We start from the raw sequence: 25,531 nt of genomic DNA, 5'->3' as shown, positions 1-25,531 counted from the left end.
AATTTAATTTTATATAAAATTCAAATTTGTATTTTAAGTGCACAATTTTGCCTAATAACTTCTCTTAGAAAATTAGATTTTTTTACCTCCTGTGTCTGTCAGATGTATTTAAAAGTACCTTCTGAAAAGTAAAATTGGTGTTCTTTTGTTAAAGTTGTTTTTTCTTCTTATAAAAACAAAGAGCTTAAGTAATTCTCTCTTAATAACAGAAATTATTCTCTTTATTTTAATAGGTTCTTGAGATTAGGATTTATTAAGATTAAAAAAGCTCTTTATTGAGTTTTGAAACAAGTCATTTCTCCATGATGTCAGGCATGAGCCAAAACAAAGTTATTTTTTTTTATTTAGCTATTTTTCTTGATATGAATTATGTATAGTTGATGGTTGATCCAGTGCTCTTTTATATTAAAAACATTGATACACTGTGTGCAAATTTACTGTACTTTATAGTTGAATCCCTTTTTCCACGTGAATACAATCCTCTTAATTTTGATTACGTGAATATAGTATATATACACGTAATCAAACTTAATCATACTTTATTAGATGACAAAAATATCGCGATACTAAAAACCGCATTTATAGTACAATCTTGAAAGGATTTTTACAGTATACAAAATAATCTCTGCATTTTCTTCCTGTAAAATTAGTTACATATTTTTGCTTCCTGTCATATTATAGAACTCCAAATCTGACAGTACCAGGGATGTTTGCGTTAGTTTTGAAACTATAGGAATTAGTTTCTGAAATTCTACTAATTTATGGAATTATATAAAAACTGTCACAGTGTTCCCCCTCCCCTATTATACATACCATGCTTTATTTTGTTTTGTGAATAGTAGTGCGAAAGATACATTCCTATTAATTTTATTTATTTTAGATTTCAAGTGAAGCTGTTGTAAAAGCCTACATACAACGCATAGGTCAGATAAATGGACTTATTAATGCTGTTGTAGAAGGTAGATACACAGAAGCTGTGAAAGATGCTAAGTTCGCTGATCAGTTGATAAGATCTGGCAGGCTCTCTGAACAACAAATCGCTCAACAGTTGCCGCTTTTAGGTGTTCCTTTTACTGCAAAGGAAGCACTCGTCATTAAAGGTGAATTAAAATTATCTTTTCAACATTTTGTTACATTTTTCAAAAAAAAAAAAAAAAAGAAAAAGAAAAGAAAAAGGAGAAAAAAAACAGCAATTAATTTTTTAACTTAATAAGCAGGAGAGATGGTGAATGGATAAAACAAGTTTGGATTAAAAATTGTGATCATATTTTTAATATATCTTTTTTATAGTAGGCTTACCGGACAAAAAAATTTTCACCCTTAGGCGGGAATCCTTAAGAGCTTCATTTAATACCGTGTTTCTACACATCTAAACTTGATATCGGTCTGGATTCCGTTATTATTGCTAGAAAGACTGAACAATGCCTGCATACCTAGAAAGTCTGAAGGGGCCAGATTATTTGTCTGTAGACCAATTAGATATCCAAAATCTTAAAATATAATCATAATTAATTCAATAAGAAATATATTAGAGACTTGTCATCAAAATTCTATGGTTGGATTTGATTAGCGAAAATATTTGATTAAGCGGAACGCTGACTTTTCAACTACACATTAGTTTCTTAGATGATTGAGTTGCCTTTAGTCTAAGAATATTAATTGAAGACATATTGAAATGCTCTATTTTTTTCTTTTAATGGAAGTGGGGTAGTACTAATATCTACTATTGGGTACCTTATACCCAAACCTATTAATTACCAAACAATTTTTTTTTTATTTTTCCGATTACTTTATTTAAGTTTTATCTGAGCTTAAAGCTCATTCGCAAGTTGGAATCATTTCTTGTCCATTTTAAACAGAATTTATTGTCATATTATTGTCAATGGGAGTCTATTGTCAATCCTATTTTTGAGCCCTTTCATTCCACTTAGTTCGATTTTCAACTAATTAAACTCCTTTTCTCGTCAATAAAAATTCTGACTGAAAATGTCTATTTTCTGACTTGTTCAAATTTCAATAGGAGCTCTTTTTACGATGACATTATAAAGTATAGTTGCTGCTTCTGGAGTTCTGCAGTCGAAATGAATCGCCATTTTATCCACAATCGAAATTTCGTCTCCTGGCCGACCTCAACTTACAGGCACAAAACAAAAAATAAATAAAAATGGAACGATTTTAAAAAAAGAAATAAATTAAAAAATAATAATACTATAAGATAGTATGACAACTAATAGTAATATAGGTGTAAAAAAGTCATCGCCGGAAGACGATCAAAGGTTACCCATTATCAAAATGGTTGTTTAATTTTTTTTCCATCTACGTTCTTAGTCTTAAGTTTTTTCAGCCTCGGTAAGTACTAGAATTTCTGATTCTTAATTAAAGCAATAAAAACAAAAATATCGTTCAAATGATGAAATTCTCTTTTATTCACAACTCAAGAAGTATTTATGGGATCTCTCTGGTCCCATATCTCAAAAATAATTTCACTAACTTAATGCATTACAAAATTAAAAGTGAAAAAAAGAATTCTAAAAAAAGTATCAAACAGCGGCGGTCGCCATAGTAACGCATGCATTGACGACGTATGCGCACTGTTTACTATTGCTCTTGAACACAGTTGAAAAGTGTGGTGACGCCATCAAACTCAAAAGAAGACCCATTTTGCCACTGGGTAATAATTTAATTAAAAAAATACTACTTTTTTTAAGCTGATTAAAAAGGAGGAAATATTATTTTTGCAAGACCTAAAACAAGAAACGCAAGGCGTATCACTATCGTAATAGCCGTCTATCATTATCGAAAAATTCCTCCACGTCTTTCGAAAGTAATGTAAGTTAGCATTTCCTGAAAGTTTTTGTACTTAGACTTGGCAATAGTAAATTTATTTTTTCTCCCTTAAGCTACGTGAAGAACCGTTCAAAATGTCGAAATTAACAGTTTAAGATTTTTCGTATATTTTTTATATTCTTTTTCGAAAAAATTTATCCAATTCATTTAGCAATATATATATAAAGCTCTCAATATTTTTCAAAATTCTTTTTCTTATTAATATTTGCATTTGAAAGTAACTATCCTTTTAAATGGAGACTATTGTTTTTCAGTATACGTTTTTCTTGAAGAATTTCATTTTGTCTCGTTTTTTAGGTCTTCCTAATACTTGTGGTCTGGTGTGCCGTAAGGGCATTATTGCAAGCGAAGATTGTGAACCAGTTCAAAGATTAAGAGCTTGTGGAGCCATTCCTCTAGCCCTAACCAACACTAGTGAGATTTGTATGTGGTGGGAAACTTATAACAACCTTCATGGAAGAACGAGCAATCCTTATGATACTACACGCACAGTCGGAGGAAGCAGTGGTAAGTGTATCTCTTTTATCTGTTGTGTAATGACTGAATAGTTTTGAAATATATATGTTTAATAAAATTTGTTGTAATGATGGCCCAATTTAGAAATATATGTATCGTGTGTGTACAAAATCATTTTTCTTCTACGTTTTTTATATTATAACTAATTGAACACCAGTTCTTCGTATGTCGTGAACTAAGAAAAAAAAATAAGAAAAGAAAACGAAAATTATCTATAAATCAGCACTGAACAACATTACGAAATCAAATACTACGAAAACAACAAAACTACGAAAGGCAAATTTCTCCCAATAATTGATCTAAGAGTTTCATTGTCTTCTGGATTGGGTTCAAAATTACAAGGTTACGGAGTTGAACATTAGTAGTCGTAAACCCTAAATTGGGTCGGCTGTTCAATGACGGCTATAAAAAAAGGATTTTTTTTCAAGAGGTTAAATTTCATTGCCCGATATTCACTACAATGAAGTTTTTTTTAAAAAGGTTAAAGTAAAATTTGTATGTCATAGATTAATTTATTAAATATAAATAAAATGTCGATATTTTTTTGTTTTGTTTGATCGCCAAGTTAATAAAATTTATGAAAAAAAAAATAGAAAAAAAAAGAAAAAAAAATAACACACTGCTTCTTATTTGTTATCAAGAGCTGAACTAAATAATTCCCGATTTATTAAAATTTATAAATCGCGAGCCAAGTAATCTTATCTTATCTATTTTTTTTTAATCAAAATAACTAGCAGCTTTCGGAGCTTGCTGAAATGGGCGTCATAGCTTTGCTTAATGAATAAATTCTTTTTGCAAAAATAATTCTTATCACTGTCATGAAAAGAGTCTTTTAAAAATTTCAATATAAATGCTAAGATTTATATTTGGCTATATTAAACATTTTTTTTTGTTACTTTCGGCATCAACTAAAGGACGAGTATGAAAATAAAAACCTTGGGATCGTTAAATACATTTTTCTTGGAACAATAGAAATGGAACAATATTTATAAAGAAGAATGAAAAACTGAGAAAATTTTGCGAAACAAGTTTTTTAAAATTACTATAACTTTTGAACTTGTGAAAATTTCGAAAAGAACTCTATAAGTTCGTAAATAAAAACGGACCTCTCCCGGCACGTCAAATATAAATTCTATTTTTTCATCTCTGCGAACTGCTGAGTGGTTCATATTTTATTTTTTACTAAAGGTTTATAGAAATAGTTTCTGAATTATTAACTATTTTCTCCCCCAGTCCATTGCACTCTTTTTGCGTTTTCCCACATACGTAATTTCAAGTTTCTAAATCTTAGTTTTAGCGTAGGAAAACAAAAAGTAACGAAATATAGAATACCCAAAACAGCGACAGCGGCGTCGTTAGCAACATTTTATTGTAGCGAGAAATCTTTCCCCCCCCCCCATCAAATTTAAGTTTTTTTCCCCGGGTTAACACCGTTCTTATAAATTTATAATAGTGATACTAACAGTGTACAATGCGCAAAAGAAAAAGAAGAAAAAAACCCGGACTATTCTGAATAATTTTTGATCTAATGATCGGATCTTCACGTTCTAGGACTCAATTTTAATGGTTCAAAAAGGTGACCTCAAATATGTTAATTATTGCAAAAGATATTTTAAGTTAAGAAATCAGACACAAAAACTCATTTTTTCTGAACAAGCATACCTTTTTTACAATGGATTCGGATATCTGACCCCCAAAATATTGAGGGTAACCACAATCAGTCAAATGTGGTCTCCATAGTTTGATCTGGAGAGCGATTCAGAGTTTGGATCGCCTAATGTTAATTTTATTTTTTGCGTATTTCGCCAGATCTCCACAACTTTTTTAACGAATTGAAAAATTTTTGCCCACAATTATAAAATTCTTTTATCCAAAGATAATTCCATGCAAAAAAAGAATGTTAGTAAATATTTATTATTTTTCATTTAATAACAGTCGAAAAATTTTTGAGTTCTAAGGTATACAATTTTTTTACATAATTTTAAAGTATCTGATTTCACATGGCAAAATACAAAATTTGATTCGAAGGTTGAATAGTTCCTGAAAAATCGAATTTCCAATATACTTTTCTAAACTTCGATTTCTCAGGAACTATTCAACCAATTTTGCTCAAATTTTGTATTTTGTCAAGTAAAATTAGATATTTTTTTAAATGATGCAAAAAATTGCGTTGTGCATTGCATTATTGCAATTGCAAATGTGTTGAAGTGTTCAAAAATACAATCAAATTTCGAAGTTTGTTTCATTTTAGTCAGTTTTTTTTTAAAAATAAGTAAGACTCAAGAGGAAACTGTTTATTATTTTTTTTTCCGTGAAGTTTTCATAAGATTAATGGCACGTGGAGACAAGAATTTTTTCTGATACCGGAAATATTTTTATTTCATGATAAATGTTTCTCATGCTCTTAAAAAATATTTCGCAAAAAAAGAAAAAAGAAGAATCTTAAAGAAATTTACACAAAGTCACACTTATGTAACTTAATGATGTCTCAAAAGATACAATTGCAATGCAATGAACTCAGCCGTATCGTCTCCGAAATGTGAATCGCGTGACGGGGGATTCGCTTCGTAATACGTAATTTATTTTATTTCATTATCTGCATTGAATAGCAGATCCTTTTGTGAGTTTATGACTATCAATGTTCAACTCGCAGCCTTGTAATTTTGAATCCAACCCAGAAGACAAGGGGACTTCTGGATCAAGCATTCGGACGAACTAGCCTTCGTGGAGGACTTTTTTGATAGACCACATTAGCGTAGAACTAAACCGCATTAGCGTTACATGGGGAGGAAAACCACGAAAACCTTTTATGGTTAAACCAACGGCAAAGGGGATTGTAACCCATGATCCGTCAACCACTGAGGATATTTTACGTCATCACTGTGGTTGGTTCGAGCCGGGAGCAGAATTCGTATCAACCAGATTCGAACCTGGGTCGAATTGGGAGGTATATGCTGCAATTGGTAATACGCTGGTATAACGCTGAATACCCTGAGCCAGCGCTTCTCCATATGGCATAATTGTTTTTATTGCTTAAAAAAGTTAGTAAAATTCCAAATCTACTTGTTTCGAAAAGTTTGGTTTTCACTCTTTAACATTGAAAAGCCGCATTTTGAGTGCCTTTTTGATTTGCCCATTTTCTTAAATACGCACTTTTTATTTATGTCCATTTTATTAAATAAGCATTTAAAGATGTATATTTACTTATTTACGCGAGCATTTTGAGCTATGCTCTTTTTCTAACACAGAACGAAAGTTTCAGAGAGAGCTGTAATGATCTCTTTTAAGTCCCAAAAGGAACAAAAAATAGATATTTTTTTTTTTTTTTTTTGAATGATTGGTAAAGTAAAAAAATGAGTTTTCAAATGTTTTGTTAAATTTTTTTTGTCAGTCTTTTAGTTTCCAGAGGGCGCTGGTCAGCTTAATTATAAGTTGTGTCCGAAATAAATAAATAAATAATAATAGTAAAAAATTTTCCTAACTTGTTTTTTCCATGACATTCTTTCATATGAAAAGTAACCAGTTTTACAGAGACTTAATTCTGCATATTCTGTCTGTAGCGTGGCCTTCATAAAGGCTTATTTAATTTCTTACGTTGACTCTTTTTTTTTCTACTTTCCTACTTTATTAATTTAAACACCATTATCACTATAGTTTGCGTTTACCATGATATTGTTTCATCCGCAAGGACGCCAGGTACGGGGGGCGTATTGACAAAACATACCGTAGATTGTAAACGTGGCGATTGCAGGTGGAGTTGGCGATGGATTACGCGTAAATGTGGTGGGAGAACGAAATTACATTAACCTAAGCAGTGTAATTCGATATTTTCTTCTTCTCCTCGACTAGCCATTATGAATAAAAATAACTCATTAATTCCTTTCAGTAGAGAAAATAAAAAAGAAAATAACACCTTTTTATTGTTAGGATCACTTTACAAATACACTCTATTCATATTTTATTAAGCGCTATAATTTATATTTTATAAAACGATCTAGTTTTTTGATAAAACAGATTCAATTTTTTAATTTTTTTTACAAGAATTGTGTTTGCGAAGAAATAAAAATAATTTATTAATGAACCAATCACAAAAAATAACGTAACATTTTAATACTATGTTTTATTGAAACGCTATTTTGAAGAATTAATTCTATTTAACTTTTATTGTAAGAAAACATAACCTGTTTTATTTTAGTGATATTTTCTATGAAATCATTATTCTCTATAAAAGAATAATGTAAGCTTTTTTATAAAGATTATTTTTTTAGAAACTAACAAAGACATATTATTTACTAGAAAAAAAATAGAGTATTCAAAAATGTTATCGCGCTTTAAAGTAATAGTTTCTTGCAAACGAAATAATCAATATTTTTAAAATAAAGTTTGAAAGCGTTTGTTTCATTACTAGAAGCATTCATTATAAAAAAAATATATATTAAATTACTTTTTTGCATAATTTTATGAAATAACTTTTTTTTGCAATGAGATGAGATTTTAAACTTTGTGAAAAATTGATTCAATTCCTTAATATATAGAAAAGTCGGTAAATACTTCATTCATTATGGAGGTCATAGATAACTTGATACCTTTTCAATATAAGAATAATGAATGCAATTAATAGAAAATGCACAATTTTAAAAATATATTTTATTTACACATATTGCGTACAGGTTATAATGCAACTATCATACGTAACATAAATTTATAGATTCCTAAATACTGTTATATGAGTTTGGTAATTAAAAATATAATTAAAAAATAACATAATTAAAAAAAATTTCAACCTTCAATTAAAAACTTCCTGTTGTCATATATTAATAATAATTATAATTTTTAGCAACTTTTTTGGGCACAAATTTTTAATTCTCGAACTTAATACTATCCCTCATATGAAAATATCAGAAAATTTATAAAAGAAAAACTATATTTTAAAATTGAGACATTGGCGACAACAGAGGTTAGATGTATGTGCTGAGTTTAAATAAATTATATGTTATAAAACTCACATTTAAGATTTAGATCAATTTATTATCAGGTCATAAGAGTGTTTTTTAATAAATAAATGTAGTGATTGTTTGATTTACAATTGTAAGGTCCTGAGTGTTTAATGATAAGTTATACATTTCTTTAGAAATAATATTTGAAATATGCAAAGCAGGGCGGCATTCATTTCAACTTAACTTGTAATAACTATAGATAAATAAAAAACAAAAGTTTGATTAAAACTTTAAAAGAAATACTTTTAGAAAAATTCTTTCTAAATAATATTTAAATAAAACACAATCACTTCGCCTGAGTGATTCTGTAAGAAATTCTAAACTTTAAAATTTTACAAGTTAGGTGAAAAGTAAATATCTACAATAGTGGTGGGGAATTAAGGAAATTCTAAATCTAAAGTTTGAGTCCTAGAACGTAAACATCTGATCATTAGATCAAAAGTTAGTTTTAGATTTTTCGTTTATTGCTCACTGTACACTAAAAGGTGATTTTTTTTTCTTTTGAAATTTTGATTTCAATGCCCTTACTTCAACCTCCTTCGAGTTATGCTTACTTTATAAATTTAATCTCAACTTTATTTTTCTTTTCACTTTTAAACTGTAAAAGACTTTTTCTCCATTTGCAAATTATGAAAAAAGTTATTAATCTGATTGCGTAAACAGTTAATTTATTAAAATTGAACATTCTCAATTAATTCCTTTTAATAGTAATTTATATTATTAATAATAATTATTTGCACAAAATTATAATAGAGGAAAGTTTGATTAGAAATTTAAAAGTTCTTGCTACAATAATTAGGGAATTTCTATTGACAAATTCAAGTAATTTTTTTTCCGGAGCAAAATGCATTTTTATTTAAAATGGAACAGTACTGACTTAACATTTATACGATAAAACACTCTCTAATCGCTAACACCGATGACAGGAAAAAAATTTCGTTTTTTTTTTCTTTTCCACAAAAAGTTTAGAACTTAAAATGTTGTTCTTTCATTATAAAGCAATAGCATAATATTCTCGTATCATGTAAAACTTTATAACGAAGTTACTTATCTAAAGTTTTACAGTTATAAAATGAAATGATTATTGAATTCTACTTGCATTTTAAAATGTCAATGTCTCCATCGTTCAATGAATTTTACGATGATTTTTATAAAACTGTGTATAATGAACATTTCAACTAAAATAATTAGTACAAAATAGCTGCTAATAATTCTCTTAAACATTTATAAATATTATACATTTATAAATTTCAGCTTTTCGCATTATTGCTAAATAATCTCTACGTCGAAAAATATTTAAGGAATTCCATAATAACTGAAATTTAAATAAAATTTAAAAAAAAATTGTAAATGGTTATCGAGCAGAACCATTAAGTTTAATTAATGAATATAGAATTAGTAACAAAGTCACTGCTGAACAATAAATTTTTTTTTTTAATCTTTTAAGTAAACAAACTTTATTGTAATAATCATTTCATTATTAAGGATTAGAGGTTATTGTGAAATTATTAATTTTAATTAGTGGATGAGTAGGTAAAGAAGTTCACTACTCGAAATACGCGTATACATTTAATGAAAGTTATGAAAATACAGAAGGAGGCTATGGAGGCAATAATATATAATTATTTTTATCCTAGTTTTATTACGACCTTCTAAAAAACGCTAATAAACACAATTATGTTAACAAATACAAACGATTATGTCGGAGCTGTAACAAAAAAATACGCTTTATATTTCATTTAATGCAGAAGAATCTAATGAAGATCAGCTTATTTGAAACTCTGAAATGTCACACCCATATATAACTTGGTGAATGATAGATACGTGATACCGAAAACAAAAACATAAGCACACAGCTGTTTGGCGATTTGCGAGACGCTCCTTCAACGCCGATAGATATTTTCGCCAACCCCTTTACAATCTACGGTATGTTTTGTCAATACGCGTACGGGGGCACAGATCTGCATTTAAACTATTCTACATCGTAAAAGCTTGACCATTTTTTTTCCTCCTTTTTATCTTTCGATCTTTAGTTTATTAATAAGAACTACAAAATTATCATTGTAACTTGCTTGCACAGCGGTATTGTTTCATGTACAGTCCGCAAAAAAAAAAAAGATATCACCCTGAATAACTTTTGTTCTAATGATCGGATTTTCACGATCTAAGTGTCAATCTTAATGGTTCCCGGGGGTGACTTCAAATATGCTAATTAATTAGTGCTAACTATTAATTAAGTTACGAAATCAGACACAAAAACGTACTTTCTCTGAATAAACATGTATTTTTTTTTACATATTTGGAATCCTGACCCTTAAAATAGGGGGGGTAGACAAAATTTCGAAAAAAATGGGTTGTAAATTAGGTCGCAATAGGGATTTATATATCTGGCGATGGTTTAAAAATATGCCAAATTACCTCGCCATAGAAGGGAAAATAATTTATAACAACCATAAAGAAACTGAATGAATGACAAGATGGGAAAAGATAGTGCTTCTCGTTGCTAAGCAACCAAAAGAATTTTACATGTTGCTTTCTGGGCTTTTTTTTTTTTTTTTTTTTAAATCTCCTTTAAAAAGGAAATTTAAATAAATTAATAAATTATTTTTGATTCTCCAAGATTATAGAATCTTTGAATTTTTATCCGACATTATTTATTTTTGTAAAGCTGTTTTAATGTAATTTGTATGACAGTTTTGAATTAAAACCAAATTTTCATAAGTTATCATAAATTTATGAAGAGTTGTAGGGTTAAATGCTTTTGCCCCGCACTTCGAGTTTCTTAGGAAAGGAAAAAAAAGTGATCAAGCAAAGGTGGACCTGAAAAAAGATAGCTATTCTGATGCATAATCGCAAAATTTTATAGAAATCACGGTATTTATTTTCGATAAAATTGTAAAACTTAATAAATGTTATAAGGCATTTTAAAAGCATTTTGATTGATATATATATATATTAAATAAAAACAAAAAAACACGAAGAAAATTACGAAAAATAATAAGTTTTATTTATTGCGCATAAGCTGCAAGTAAATAGAACTCATAAAATAAGTAAATAAGTTCAAAATGTAGAAAAAACTTGGGAAAAATTACGGAACAATAAAAAAGGGGGGAAGAAAAATAATAATAAAAAATAAAACAGCAAGAAACCGGAAAAAAAATTCTAAAAATATCCGGAAAATAAAAGATATAATCTTTTCATCAGCTTACACGATTATATCAGCAAAAAAATAGTACTTTCTATTATTGGATCAATATAGCCAAAATAAAATACCAATGCAATAGTTTGAGAAGCACTCAAAAAAATTTTACAAAAAAATTACAAACATAATGGAACACAATAAGTAAAAATATCAAGCGAAATCAGAAAATTAAGTATAAAGAAGAAACAGAATAAAACATGAAACGAAATCTATAAAGCGAGCTGCGAATTCAAATGAACTTATTACATGAACGTGAAATTTTTAAAGAATTATTTAAAATATTTTCGAAGAAGATTGCCACATTACAAAATATGAAACCAAAAGCGGAAATTGAGCTAAAAGCTTAAACAGAGGGGTTTTGTATTAAAGTGCTTTCTTACTGCAGTGTTTTGGTTATACCTATTTTATATAATGTGATTATAATGCTTTTTGAATTTATTATTCTGTTTTTATCGGAGAAAATAGTAACTTCGTTAAATCATGAAAATTCTTGGAATTAGACATGAAAAGTTATGAATTTGAAAATCTAAAATGTAACAGATACCCTGTATTAAGGAAAATAAAATATTTCATTTGAAATCTATTTTTTTATTCAACATTATTTCATTTTATGCTTTACAGAATATTAAAACGGTGCGGAGATCAAGGAGGTATGTAAATAGGAAAATATATTAAAATCCATATCTTAAGTTCAGAACCTTTTTTCATGGCACTTGTTAACCAAAATGCTGTAATGATATTGTCAGCATTTCAATTAAAAGAACTAATTCGTTCTGTTTAAAACTATCTCTATCACACGACTTTTTTTTTTCCGAATGTCGCATACCTCCCTTAACTATATCCGTACTTCTTCAACTACGATTAAAATAAAACTTTATTTTAAGGAGCAAGTCAAGAATTTGTACTTCTTAATATTTGCAAATGATATTAAGTAAACTTAGTTTGCAGTAAAAAGAGTTGATGTTATTTACACACTCCTTTCGTTAGTTCTTTAAAAAACATGATTAAACGAAAATTAGGTTTATAATACCCTTAATTAAACAAGAGTAACAATTGTTACAGTTTTTACAATAATTTTTCAACTCTGACACTCTTTTCATGAGATAACTTCTTTTGCCAACGATTTTGTCCCTTTTTTTTTGTTAGTTGAAACCAGCTTACGCATTCTTGTAATTTTTACATTTTATCTTTGAAATTTCAATCTCGAAAGACATGCATGAAGTGACGCCTAGTCCAAAGAATCTAAGTTAAATAGTTGTAAGGCCGATTATTACGAAAACAATTAACTACTCTGGTTCAATGAAACAATTACAGTAAAACTTGGGTAAGTTGACCACTTCATGTGCATTGTTTTAGTGGCCAACGTAGACAAGTGGTCAACTTATAGAAGGGGTGGGACATTGTTTACTTTTTCGTTTCCTACATGTTGCTATACATTAAATTTTTTTTTTTTACTTGACTTAAAAATTTGATTTAGCAAATGGCCAAATGAATATCTCAAGAAATGTGTTTAAACCTAAACGAACTTCAATTTGTTACACAGAAATAATTTTAATATTTAACTAACTTTTAAAAAAAATTATTTTGTTAGTCATGCATGTGAAGTGTTTAATAAAAATAATTTCTTAAAATATCAGAACACGAAAACATTGAAAACTTTAACAAAACAAAATTATTTTAACACTTTAAAATTTATTCTGTTATTACTACGCATACAAGCCTATTTGCTCACTATTGCAACTGGAAGAGCAACTTTTCAACTAACACACCTGTTTTCAATGAATGAATGAAAGAAATGGTCAAAAGCTGACTCCCTACAGTTTCCCCAGATGGTCAACTCACAAAAAGGTTTAGATTAGCTTTTTACACTATTTCACCAAACAAGTGAAATATTAACATACATTGCGAAATGACAGAAAATTTTCTGAATTTTTTTTTTCTGGTCAATTTATGAGGGTTTTAGAATAGAATTTCATAATACTCCTAGACAAAATTAACTTATTTCAGTGGTCAACATACAAGATAGACAGGTGGTCAAGTTACAAAGGTTTTGCTTCTTTATTATGTAGGAAAATTTCTGTTCTTGATAATTGAGGTCAACTTATTCAGGTGTAAAACTTACAAGTGTGGTCAACTTGGCAGGTTTCACTGTATAAATAAATCATTAATATTCTTGTTTTTTTATTACGAAATATTAGGAGAAATTTGTATACATAATTTCTTCAAAACGTGTGTTAAAACTATGATTATAAGTTATTTAAGAAGAAAAAAGTCAAATGGAGTAAAAGAACAATTTTTGAGATGATGATTCTAAAAATAGCACATTTTTCAAATCTTTTTGCAATTTTTTATTTTAGTAGTTGTTTAACAAAACAAGGCATATCGAACATTTTCCTGATATAGCAATATTTTTTTGAACTGTGCAAAAGTTGAGAAATTATACAAACAACTTTTAAAGAAAATATTTTCAACTTTTTAAGACAAAAGGGTAACTTAAAAGGGTTAGCGCACAAGATTAACTTTGAATGTTGAATTAAAATTGCATGCCCATAGTTTTTTGTTCATTTAAAAAACAAAACAATCTGTTAAATTTTTCCCATGTGCGCACATACGCATTTACTTTTCATTACTCGAATAAATAAGAAGTAATAAAAAAAATAAAATTAATAATTTATCTTCATTTTTCGTAAACAATAGTATTTTTAGTAAATAGTCAGCTGTTCTGCTTCGAATGATATTGAGTGTGATCAGTAGAATATTTTTAATTTCTTAACAAGATTTAATTCTCAGATAGCTGGCAATAATTTTAAGTTTTCTTTCAATAAGAACTTAACAATAATTTAAAAAGTAATTTTATTTTAAAGAAAAACATAAATTAAAGTACTTAAACAATTGATTAGTATATTATTGGAAAAAAATATACATAATAGAATTTTAAAAAAAATTGCATTAAAATTCAATAAAAAAGTTAGAAAAATAATTCTGCGAAACACGCATAGACAGGTAATTTACTAATTTATTTTAAGATTAAGGCGATATATAAGATGTAAAGAAGTTTTAAAAAACTCTACTCTAAACTCAGCTGCACGACAGCCCATGGAGGGCCAAGGCCTACTATGCCCATCTCAGTTTTCTGGACCTAGGGCTCTAGGGTGTAGGAGCAGATGTTCCGGTCAGGTGGTCAGCCGAACGCGGAACCCCCAGTGTTTAGTTCCCAATCATGCTTGGTACTTATTTATCGACCCACTGAAGGGATGAAAGGCTGAGTCAGCCTTGCCCGGCCCGAGGAACGACAGGGCGAAGCGCTACCGCTCAGCCACCGGGGGAAGTTTTAAGATGATTAAAAATGTTGACTACGCATTCGTATTAATAATTATAAAATATATATTCAAGAAATTGATAAATATATTATTCCAAATCTATGCATACGTGTGTATATTATTGAAATTGTATCAGTTATTGAAAAAGAAAATCAAAAATTAAAAAATAATCACATTAAGTAAGCACAATCTGGTGCATAATCATATTCTATCAGAAGCACGCCTTTATAAAACTAGACATTCGTTGAATAAAGTGTTTTTTATTCAAAATGTTTTATTCATAATTTCTTTACTAAATTACAAATACATTATTAAATGACTAAAAAGAAACATCATATTTTATAGTTTGAAAGAAATAAAAATAAAAAGATTAGCAAACGATTATTAGCGAAAAAAATATGAATGAAATTTTACACTACGCGCGCGAAGTCAAGTTCCTCGCAAGTTTATCACATTTTAATATTAATCGCCCCATTTAATCATTTTTTTATTGTCGCCAAATTATTTTTTTAAAAATAATTAATTTTAATTTTTTTCAGCTTCTAATAAATAAAAACAGTTGAAACTTTAGATTTTTCTATTGAAAAATATGTAGATTATTATGGTATAAAAAAATTCATACCTTATAATTCAAAATTTTTTCATCCTCAATTTAATTAAATAATAAAAAATAATTAATAATTATTAAAAATTATTTTTTTCATGAAATTATCTTTGGGTAAATGAGTTTTATGAGTGGGTGCAATTTTTTTTGAATTGCTTCATTAGTTTTGAAAATATGACTGAAAACGCAAAAAGCGAAATTAACATTAAGGGGTACGAACTTTGGATCGCTCTTCTGACCAAACTATGGGGACCACATTTCCCAGATTGCGGCTACCCCCTATATTTTGAAGGTTAGGAATCCAAATATGTAAAAAAAAATACATGTTTATTCAGAGAAAGTACGTTTTTGTGTCAGATTTCGTAACTTAATTAATAGTTAGCACTAATTAATTAGCATATTTGAGGTCACCCCCGGGAACCATTAAGATTGACACTTAGATCGTGAAAATCCGATCATTATAACAAAAGTTATTCAGGGTGATATCTTTTTTTTTTTGCTGACTGTACAATGCGCAAAGGGGGGAACGCTGAACCTGAATAACTTTTGCTCTTATGATCGGATTTTCACGTACTTTCAATATAACAATATAAAAACAATATGAAAAGAGAACAATTTTAAAGTTAAATATTTAAATTCGTAAGTATGATTATCGAAGGTATTAAACTATGACATCTTCTGCGTCAAATTTATAAGCAATTTTACAGTGTCTTTAAAGGATAAAAAAAATGGAAACGTGTGTTGGGGTAATAAAAGAATCAGAAATATTAAGAGAGGGTTACAAGTTAAAACAAAAATACTCGGAACTAATACATACCAATAAGTAAGCCTAACTGTCCTTATATATATTTTTACCAAGGCGCATTTTTAAAGCTATTTCATAATATAAATTTAAGGAATGTTCAAATGCTTTCTGATTAAATTCTTCATAATTATTAACATTCTTATCAATAGATTTTGCAATAATTTGTTGTCTCTTTTAACAAGATTGTAAACAATATGAATGCGAACAATCTATCGTGGCTGGAACAATATATGTCGTAGTATAGACCAGCAGTCCCCAAATTTTTTCGTCTATGGAAACCTAAATCGGAATTCGGCTATGAAAACCTGATCGGCCGGTGTTTAGCAGAAACCTGACTTTATAAATCAAGCACGTTAGCAATTGTGAAAATATTAACCAATGAAAATATTCTTTTTTTCAGTGTTTTAGTTATTATTCATGAAAATAATCAAAATGTTAACAAAATATTGGATTATTGACGGAACATGTTGTAAATATAATTACAAATTAATCGTAATTGGATATATAAAAAAAGTCCTAACTTTTCCATAGGACCTTAGGATTCCAAAAACCTCAGGTACGCGAAACATTATTTGGGAACAGCTGGTACTATAAACAATGCTTAAGGGTTTGTTTGCCACGAGTGTAATATAAGTAATTGAAAAGAAAATATTGGGAGTACGAATTAGTTTGGTCCGTTTTTAAAAGATGGGTCTGGCTGTTATGAATGTTTCATAGTGACAGCTGGTTTCGGTGCTTTCAGAGAGGATAGACATTTGTCAATATTCAGTTTATATCACTTTAAGTTTCACACAAAAACCCTGTTTTTTACTTTGTTGAATATGTCAAAATTTGTGGTAACTAAGCAACATTTACGAGAGGTTTTATGCTTCTGCTTTAATTGGAAGAAAAGTGCAGCTGAAGGGCATAGAATGCTTGTAGAAGTTTATGGTGACAATGCTCCAACTGATAAACCATGTAGGGAATGGTTTCAACGTTTCAAGAATGGTGAATGGTGTTGTATACTATGAGCTGCTACAACCTGGTGATTCTATAACGGGTGATCGGTATAGGCTACAATTGATTCATTTGAGCAGTGCATTACGAGAAAAACGACCGGAATACGTGCAAAGACATGACAAAGTTATTCTTCTGCGTGGTAACGCTCGGTTTCATGTCGCAAAAAATTATTTGGAAACGCTCAAGTGGTATATTTTACCGCACCCGCCTTATTCGCCGGACATTGCTCCTTCTGATTACTGGTTGTTCCGACGGAGGCAGCATGATTTGGCAGGTCACCTGTTCACTTCTTTCGCAGAAATCGAAAATGGCTCCTAACTTGGATCGCCTCAAAAGACGAGACATTTTTTTCGAGATGGAATTCGAAAATTACCTGAGAGGTGGGAAGAAGTAGTAGCCCAGAGATGGACAATACTTTGATTAATCTGCTCATTCATTTTGTTCTGAAATAAATTCATTTTTGACCACAAAAAAAAAACGGACCGAACTAATTTGTACTCCCAATATGTACTGTTCGAGCCGAGGTGGCTCAGGAGATAGAGCAGTGGCTTCCCATTGAAGTAACTCAGGTTCGAATCCCAGCAGCTGCTTGTTGATACGAATTCTGCTCTGGGATCAGGCCGACTACATTGCTGACGTAAAATATACTCAGTGGTAGACAGTGAATTGGAATTTCCTTGTCGTGGGGCTAATCATGAGAGGTTTTTCTCTCCCGCAAATGTGGGTTAGTTTCATCAAAAAAGTACTCCACGAAGGGTAGTTTGTCCCAATGTCTGATTCAACCTTGTCTTCTGTGTTGGGTTAAACATTACAAGGCTACGGAGTTGAACATTGACAGTCGTAAACTCAGAATCAGGTCGGCTGTTCATCGCCTGTTATAAAATATGTACCGAATTTTTTTAACGTGTTAATTTTTGCAGGTGGTGAAGCTGCCCTGATTGCTTCTGGCGGTTCAGTTATAGGAGTGGGAACTGATTTAGGAGGAAGCATTCGTCTTCCGTCTTTCTTCACTGGCATATTCGGACACAAACCATCTCAGGGTGAGTATGTCGCGTTCGGAAACAGAAAGGTATGATTATTGTTTTTAAAGTTACAAAATAAATATGGCTAAATCGTGGCAGGTATGGTTCTTGCTTACAGATGCGTCAAACAGCTGTTTGAAATATATATTTGCTTTCTAGCTGCGCTTACTAAGATGCTTTTCAAATTACTTATTGTTGGCATGTTGATTCTTAACACTATATAAATTGAGTCAAATGCATAGATGTTTATTTGAAATATTTTTAAACTGAATATTTATTTGAAAATTAGGTGTTGAAAAATTTTGTCTTTTTTGCTGTTGCAAGAAACTTTAAAATAAATAATTATAACTTTACTTATTAACTCTAAACGTTATTTTATATTTAATTTATTGAGATTTAATTTTAGTAAAATATATATGAAATATGGACATTTATTTAACTATTTGTAAACATATATCCCTGGTTCAAAACTAAAACGACACTTTTGCACTCACTTCTCATGTTATTTGAATGAGAAGTGAGTGCAGAAGTGTCGTTTGAGTTTTGAACCAGCGATATATGTGTCCCATTTTGAAATGCTTAAAAAGAAATGCGTTTCTCGTTAAAGTTTCAATTCTTAAAAAATTATATCGAATCTTGGCGAGGAAATGTCCCAGATTAAAACTCATTTCATAGCATAGCAAAAATAAAGCTCACTTTCATTGCGAAAATAAAATCCAAATAGATAAGAATGAACAATTAACGCAACCTTAATTAGTTAGGATTATTTAACTACGTTTTTATTAACTCGCTTTAACGTCTATGAGGATGAAATTCGAATTTTAACCATTTTCTGGCTTACTAGAGGGATAAAATTTCAGTTGCATTTCTGTCTCGGAATCATTCCTTTCTAACGATAAGCAGAATTTATCTTTAAACAAAATTAGGTATTGGACAAAAGAAAATTTCGAGCCCATCTAAGGAAAAAGACTGATTGTGGCAATGTTTGTCACTAGATGAGTCGTACATTCCGAGTGTTGCGTAAACACAAAATATCCTCCATTAGTTCAAACAAACTTACAAAAAACTGAATTGCAGAATTAAAATAAAATAAAATGAAAAAAAAATTTAAAAATGTTTTTAAGTTGACTAAAAAGAAGAAAATTATTTTTTCAAACCTAAGATCAGAAACATTAGGTGTGTCACTTTCGAGTGAGAATTTTCGGTAATGATTGATGTTTATGGCAAAGATAATATGCCTTAGGTGTTTTTTTCTTTCTAAATTATTTTTATATCGATAATAAAATAAAAATGACTTCTTTTTATTTCATTTAAAAAACCGAAGTTTCTTAAATTTTTATTTTATGCATTTTAAACACCTTTAATATTTATAGACCAATATTCTAATACATTTTTTAGTTTTGACGATATGTTATTAAATATTATTTTCGTAGGATTGGTAATGCTTAATTTTTTGTTTAAAGTATTATTATATCCCCCTTTAATAATAAACAAAAACTTTAATTCCGAACTTTAACCTTCCAAAAAAAATGTAATGCAAGAATTTCTCCAATAATTTGATTAAAATTTCATATGTATAGTTTTAAGTTTCTAGAATTGAGTTGTCAGTAATTCGACGCAATAACTGCGTGTTGTTTTATTTTATACTGTAACATGTTAATCCTAAAATGTTTTTATTTCAAAACATTTTTATCAGGATATGTACCAAGTGAAGGGCAATATCCTCCAGCTTTAGACGAAATTGGACGGTATGCCGTTGTTGGCCCGATGGGGCGTTATGTTTCTGATTTGAAATTGTTACTCTCTGCTCTTGTTGGACCAGAAGGTGTTTATCGTTTGAAACTAAATCTGCCGGTAATGTTTTTGTTGCTTAATGTTTTGTAATGTTGGTATTAGTTCACATTTATTAATTTTCATTTAAAAGTTGTGTATTTTTTGAATTAGGATAATAAGGAAATTTAAATATACTTATTCGAATTTGTTAAATTAGTCGTTTTTATTTACTTGCAGTGCAAAGAAGTTATTAACTCATACGGTTTTGTTTTTTTTAAACAAAATATAAATAACTTCAAAAAGCTCCTTAACTTTATTTTAATATTTAGGTTGAACTTCAATCAATAAAAGTGTATTACATGTTGGATGATGGAGGATCACCTGCTCCTACTCCTGTTTCTTCCGAAATTAAAGAAGGAATCAAACAAGTGAGTTTTCTTATTTACAAGGCATAATTAAAACATATCTGTAAGTTCCTGAAGAAAAAACGGAGCAACTGACAATTTTGTTTTTTAAAATGAGTTGTGATTAAATTCGTTATTCTAACGATATGAATTTACACTTCATAATTCAACGTACTTGAATATCGATTATTTTTAGAGCTAGTCAATTGGGTATAATATAGCCTACGTCACAGGTTGTGTTGTTCCTACTAAATTTAACCCATGAACGGCATTTTCTGCGAGCCTAACTTCAAGCCACAAATAAGCAAACGAAGTGTTCGATCGTTTAAATAGCTGCTCGCCAGACTTTATTGCATTATAAAGAAAAGTTATTGAAACTAAATACAACTAAATAAACAACAACAACTAAAACAAGTAACAACAACTACTAATAACAATAACTAAATAAACAGCAACTAAATTCCATTCGTTTAGCATTGCGTCATATGTTGTTCCTACTAAATCGAAGTAGTTGTGTTTTTTTCATATTATACCCAATTAAACGTCTCAATACATAAAAAATAATAATATTTCAAACATGATTCTCCTGCAAAATTATATTTGTCCGTTTAATCTTTACTTAAAAAAAGTAAGAAAAAACCCCCTAGTGATTTTCCTGTGCCATAAGGTTATATTATTAAATTGGCGAATGTCCCAAAGGATATGCGATTAAAAATATTAAGATCAGACAAAAGCAAATCTCTTTTTAAAGCCTTAAAAAAGAATTGCAGATTTGTTATGCGACAAAATTGGCATAATAACACGGGACACATTTGTCACGGGACGCAATTGTCGCGAGACACAATTGACATGAGGCATAATAACGAAAATAGTTCCTTATCAACAGTATGGCATTAAGTGTTTAGAGGCTATTTACAAAATTTGCCCTTCAACTCACCAATTATTTTTCTTTACAGCCAATTCATTAATCAATGTTAATACAAACATATAAAATATACAATTCATATTTTTAATTGCTTTTCAAGTTTGAGTGTGTTAAGAACAATCTCCATGGCAACTTTGCATGATTTGGGATGTTTTCAAAATACATTGAATGTCTTTCCACGTAACAAATCTAATATTAATATGTTAGGAACGAGATAATATTCCTGATATCATTCTTAGTTTTATCTCATCTGACGGCTCAAAACCCAAACAGCCTTCTGATCGGTTGGCCTTAGCTCTGCCTGGCAAGTAGTCTGTCTATGCGCTACACTATCGATATTACCACAACTATGCCGTTGGTCACAAAATTGTGGCAGAATATTCTGTCTGATCCAATTGTGACACTTCATGACCTCTAGACCGTTGTTTGCGTGTTTTACTTTTAATTGTATCACAATTTAATAGTAAAATTGTAAGATGTTATTTTAAAATTGTAATAAATTAAATAGTTGTTTGAAAATGTTAAGATTACTTTGTCGATTTACAGATTACAAGTATGCTTGGTATGGAAGGTCTAGTCGTTGAGGAAGTCAGTTTGAAATATCCAAAACTTGGATTTCTCATCTGGCTTTCTTATTTATCTACTGTCAAAAACCAACGTATCTCCACACTCATGAAGGGCAACGTGAAAGTTAAGGAAGACGGTCCCTACCTAGAAATGTGTAAGTGGTTCGGAGGAAAATCGGAACACACATTCCCAGTGATCTTAAATGCGTGTGCCCAGGATCATCTTGCTCCTCTGTTTCAAAAGCCTTTAGATTTTCTCATGCGTTGCGGGGATCATCTTAAAGCTGAGTTGCTGAGTATGCTGGAAAACGAGAACGCAGTCTTCATTTATCCAACATTTCCTCATGTTGCCCCGCACCATGGACAAATGCTGGCCAATCTCTTCAATCTCAGCTACACGACTGTTTTCAACGCTGCTCAGTTACCTTGCACTCAGTGTCCCATAGGTTTTAATTCTTCCGGTTTACCATTTGGTGTCCAAGTCGTGGCTGGACCAGGTAATGACAGATTGTGTCTTTGCATTGCAGAATATATTGAAAAGAAGCTGGGCGGTTGGAAGCCTATACAATCTTGAAATTTTTTTATCCCTTTTATATATGTCAGTCAAATGTGCTGTAACGAAATCGTGCCAGTTGGCTAGGAATTTTAAACTGCCTTTTGAAGGTGAATTCCAGAAATGAAGCAAGCCAGGTGGATAGCTCGGTGCCATTTATTGTGCCATTGAATCGAGTTGTCAGTGATGTTGTATTGTATTCAGTTTAAGAATTACATACTTTATTTTGCATAAGTTTAATTATATATTTATACATATGTAATATAACAGTATTGTACAGTCAGTTATTTTTATGTGTGTATAATAAACATTACTCTAGTGGCACTAAATAATATTTTTTTTAAAAATTGTAGCAGCATTGCATGGAAAGTGCAGAACAGCAAACATTGTAAACAGTTATTTTATGGTAAGGGTGATCTTAAATTATAACTTAAATAGTATAATTATATAATCTATCATATATTTAAAGTTAAACATTATGGTACTATGAGTTAATAATTTTTATTTAATCAAAAATATTTTAATAGATCTAAAATATAAATTTTATTAACAGCAAATTTGTTCTTCAAATAATGTAGTTGCTATAATTTTTTTTAATTGAATATTTAAAACTATTTTTTAACAATATTGAAAATACTTGTAGTGATATTGTTTTTCTGTATTTCTTTACAGTTTTTAAAATAAAAGTTCCTATTAATTTACATCTCAACTTCTTAATTATTTATCAGTCTTTTATATCTTTCAAACAGCTTAAAATATTTTTTTTACTTTATAGTTGCAAACATTACTTAGGAAAGAACAAAGGAATAGCCGCTGTGTTTCGAGGAATTTTTTTATCGGACAAGCTCGTTGCTAATTATTTACCACTAAAAAAAAAATCTGGCATTAACTAAAAAATTGGGCACTTGCATCTCTAGAAGAAGTGAAGTGATTATGCCTAACCGTGCCATTTAAATCAGATTTAATTGGATACCTATATTGGAGACTTGTGCTGACGTAACGCGTGTGTGTCGAATCACATTGGCTTCTGAATCGATAAATGCCACGATTTGCCTACAATGATGTGTCATTTGCAGGCATACAATTGAAAGAATTTTATACCTCTGTTCTGTTGCTTAGCAATGGAGTGGCATTGAATAGTTTTCTCTTCTAAATACCTTTTTCTATTATGTACTATTATTATTATTTTTCTGACAAAATTTTCCTGCTTACAATGTGCGGAGTGTCAGAAGAAATAATGATCCCCCATTGTTTAGCGCGTTCTTCGCAATTGCAACCGCTTCGCTATTATTGTTCTTCGCATTTGCAAACGTACAATGCGTGTTTTTATTCTATAAATACTTATTTTAAATACAGCATAATTTTTTTTATAAAATCTAATTTAAAGTATAATTTTCTTTTTAAATTATAAAAGCATTTTTCAAATTTCGGCACTTATTTCTTCATACGTTATTCGTCAGGTATTTCTCCTTCATGCCATTTATGTTTTATGCAAAGTAAAAATAAAGAAAGTAAAGTAGAAGTAAAGTGTGTATTAAATCAAGCAGTTGTGCGATATTACTTATACAGATACTATAATTGACTTATAGAGATGCTGATTTAGACGCTAGTTCGCGATTTAAATTAATTTCATAAAACTACAAATTGTGATATTGCGTATAGCATGATTAGTCTAGAAATCAATGATTTAAATTATTAAATATAATTGTTAGTTAACTTCAATTGCTGATTATTGTTAGTACTGCAATGTATAATTGGAAACTATGCGCTGAATTTCAGACAAAATGCTTGCTAAAATTTGAGCAAAAGTTTCGAAACCGTGGACCACTGCAGATCAGCTTAAATAACACCGGAAGTCCACAAAATAATTTTGATATTAACTGTAAATAAATTATAACTATAGTAAATGAATAATGTTATTGCTGGTGACTGATTATTTAATAAAACCAGTATAAAGAAAACGCTTATGGGAAGTGCCGTTTTCCATCTTCAATATTCAAGCAAGAAAACTAAAATGCAACTTTAGTTCTTGCCATTTTCACAATTACAAAATCATTGAAAATTATCCAAAAAGCCTACTTGCGCAGAAGGTAATAATATTAAGGAATTTCATTAAAATTTAATATTAACGCAGCGTGATAAAAATTTAATTTTTGCGAGTTTCTTGTGAAATTGTTATTGAAACACTTAAAAAAATCGAAATGTAATTTGCTTGTGTAAAGTTTTTGAACCAAAAATAAATATGATCATGGACTGGCATACAGAAATTACAGGTTTTTAAACTGATTTGCGGATTTTATTCAATAGCACAATCGATTATTGGTGAAATTGATTACTGATTTGTTAATGTTGCTTTTTTTCTACAATTTTTCACACCATATTAAGGATCACTTGTTATTCACCGTTGCTATAACGTGAATCTATAATAATAAGCTTTTAAAACTGAAGAAAATCTTAAATAAAACCATTTGTAAATAAAAAAAATTTAACGATTTGAAAAATGGTCTAGAATTAAATTAATAAAACTGCAAATTGTCGTCTTAGCAACGAAGAATACTAATTGATTGGCACCATTATAAGATTTTTGCAAACATCAATATTTTCTTTTTTAACACTTGCATAGGGTTATAAACCTTAAAAGAAAAAACGAAACATGATTTGACGCAACAAATTGCGAGCTTATACTTGAATAATGTTATGAAATTAATACGCAATATCAAGATCAATTGGTAATCCCAATCGCCTTTCCGCTGGAGGTTAGATTTCGTAAGAAAAAAAGCTAGTGAAGCGCTTAGAAAAATGGTAATTGTTTTAGCTTTCTTCACCTATTTGTTTGAGGAAGTATCCATGACCTGTTTTAGAGAAAAATGCCATTTTTTTAATTATACGTAATTTACAACGTGAAGGTTACATTTCACCTTGAAAGATGAAGCTCGTTCATGATAAATGGAGATGATCATAGCAGATAGATTTAATATTCTTATAACTTTATTTTAGT

General features: G+C 29.6%; 1 protein-coding gene across 1 annotated transcript in view; it reads left to right on the top strand.

The window, feature by feature from the left end:
* The window catches only part of LOC107436409 (fatty-acid amide hydrolase 2-B), a 47,372-nt gene extending 24,510 nt beyond the window's left edge, over window positions 1-22,862 (top strand). The window contains exons 2-7 of the mRNA XM_016048120.5: window positions 881-1,100; window positions 3,145-3,354; window positions 18,211-18,330; window positions 20,009-20,166; window positions 20,415-20,513; window positions 21,961-22,862. Of these exons, the coding sequence (XP_015903606.2) occupies window positions 881-1,100; window positions 3,145-3,354; window positions 18,211-18,330; window positions 20,009-20,166; window positions 20,415-20,513; window positions 21,961-22,554 (1,401 nt within the window). The 3' untranslated portion in view covers window positions 22,555-22,862. The remainder of the gene's footprint in view (window positions 1-880; window positions 1,101-3,144; window positions 3,355-18,210; window positions 18,331-20,008; window positions 20,167-20,414; window positions 20,514-21,960) is intronic.
* Window positions 22,863-25,531: the final 2,669 nt, after the last annotated feature.

The sequence above is a fragment of the Parasteatoda tepidariorum genome, chromosome 5 (assembly GCF_982258835.1).
Source record: "Parasteatoda tepidariorum strain Cologne lab strain chromosome 5, Ptep-v5.0, whole genome shotgun sequence".
Lineage (NCBI taxonomy): Eukaryota > Metazoa > Arthropoda > Arachnida > Araneae > Theridiidae > Parasteatoda > Parasteatoda tepidariorum.
This window is presented reverse-complemented; position numbering and strand designations above follow the sequence as displayed.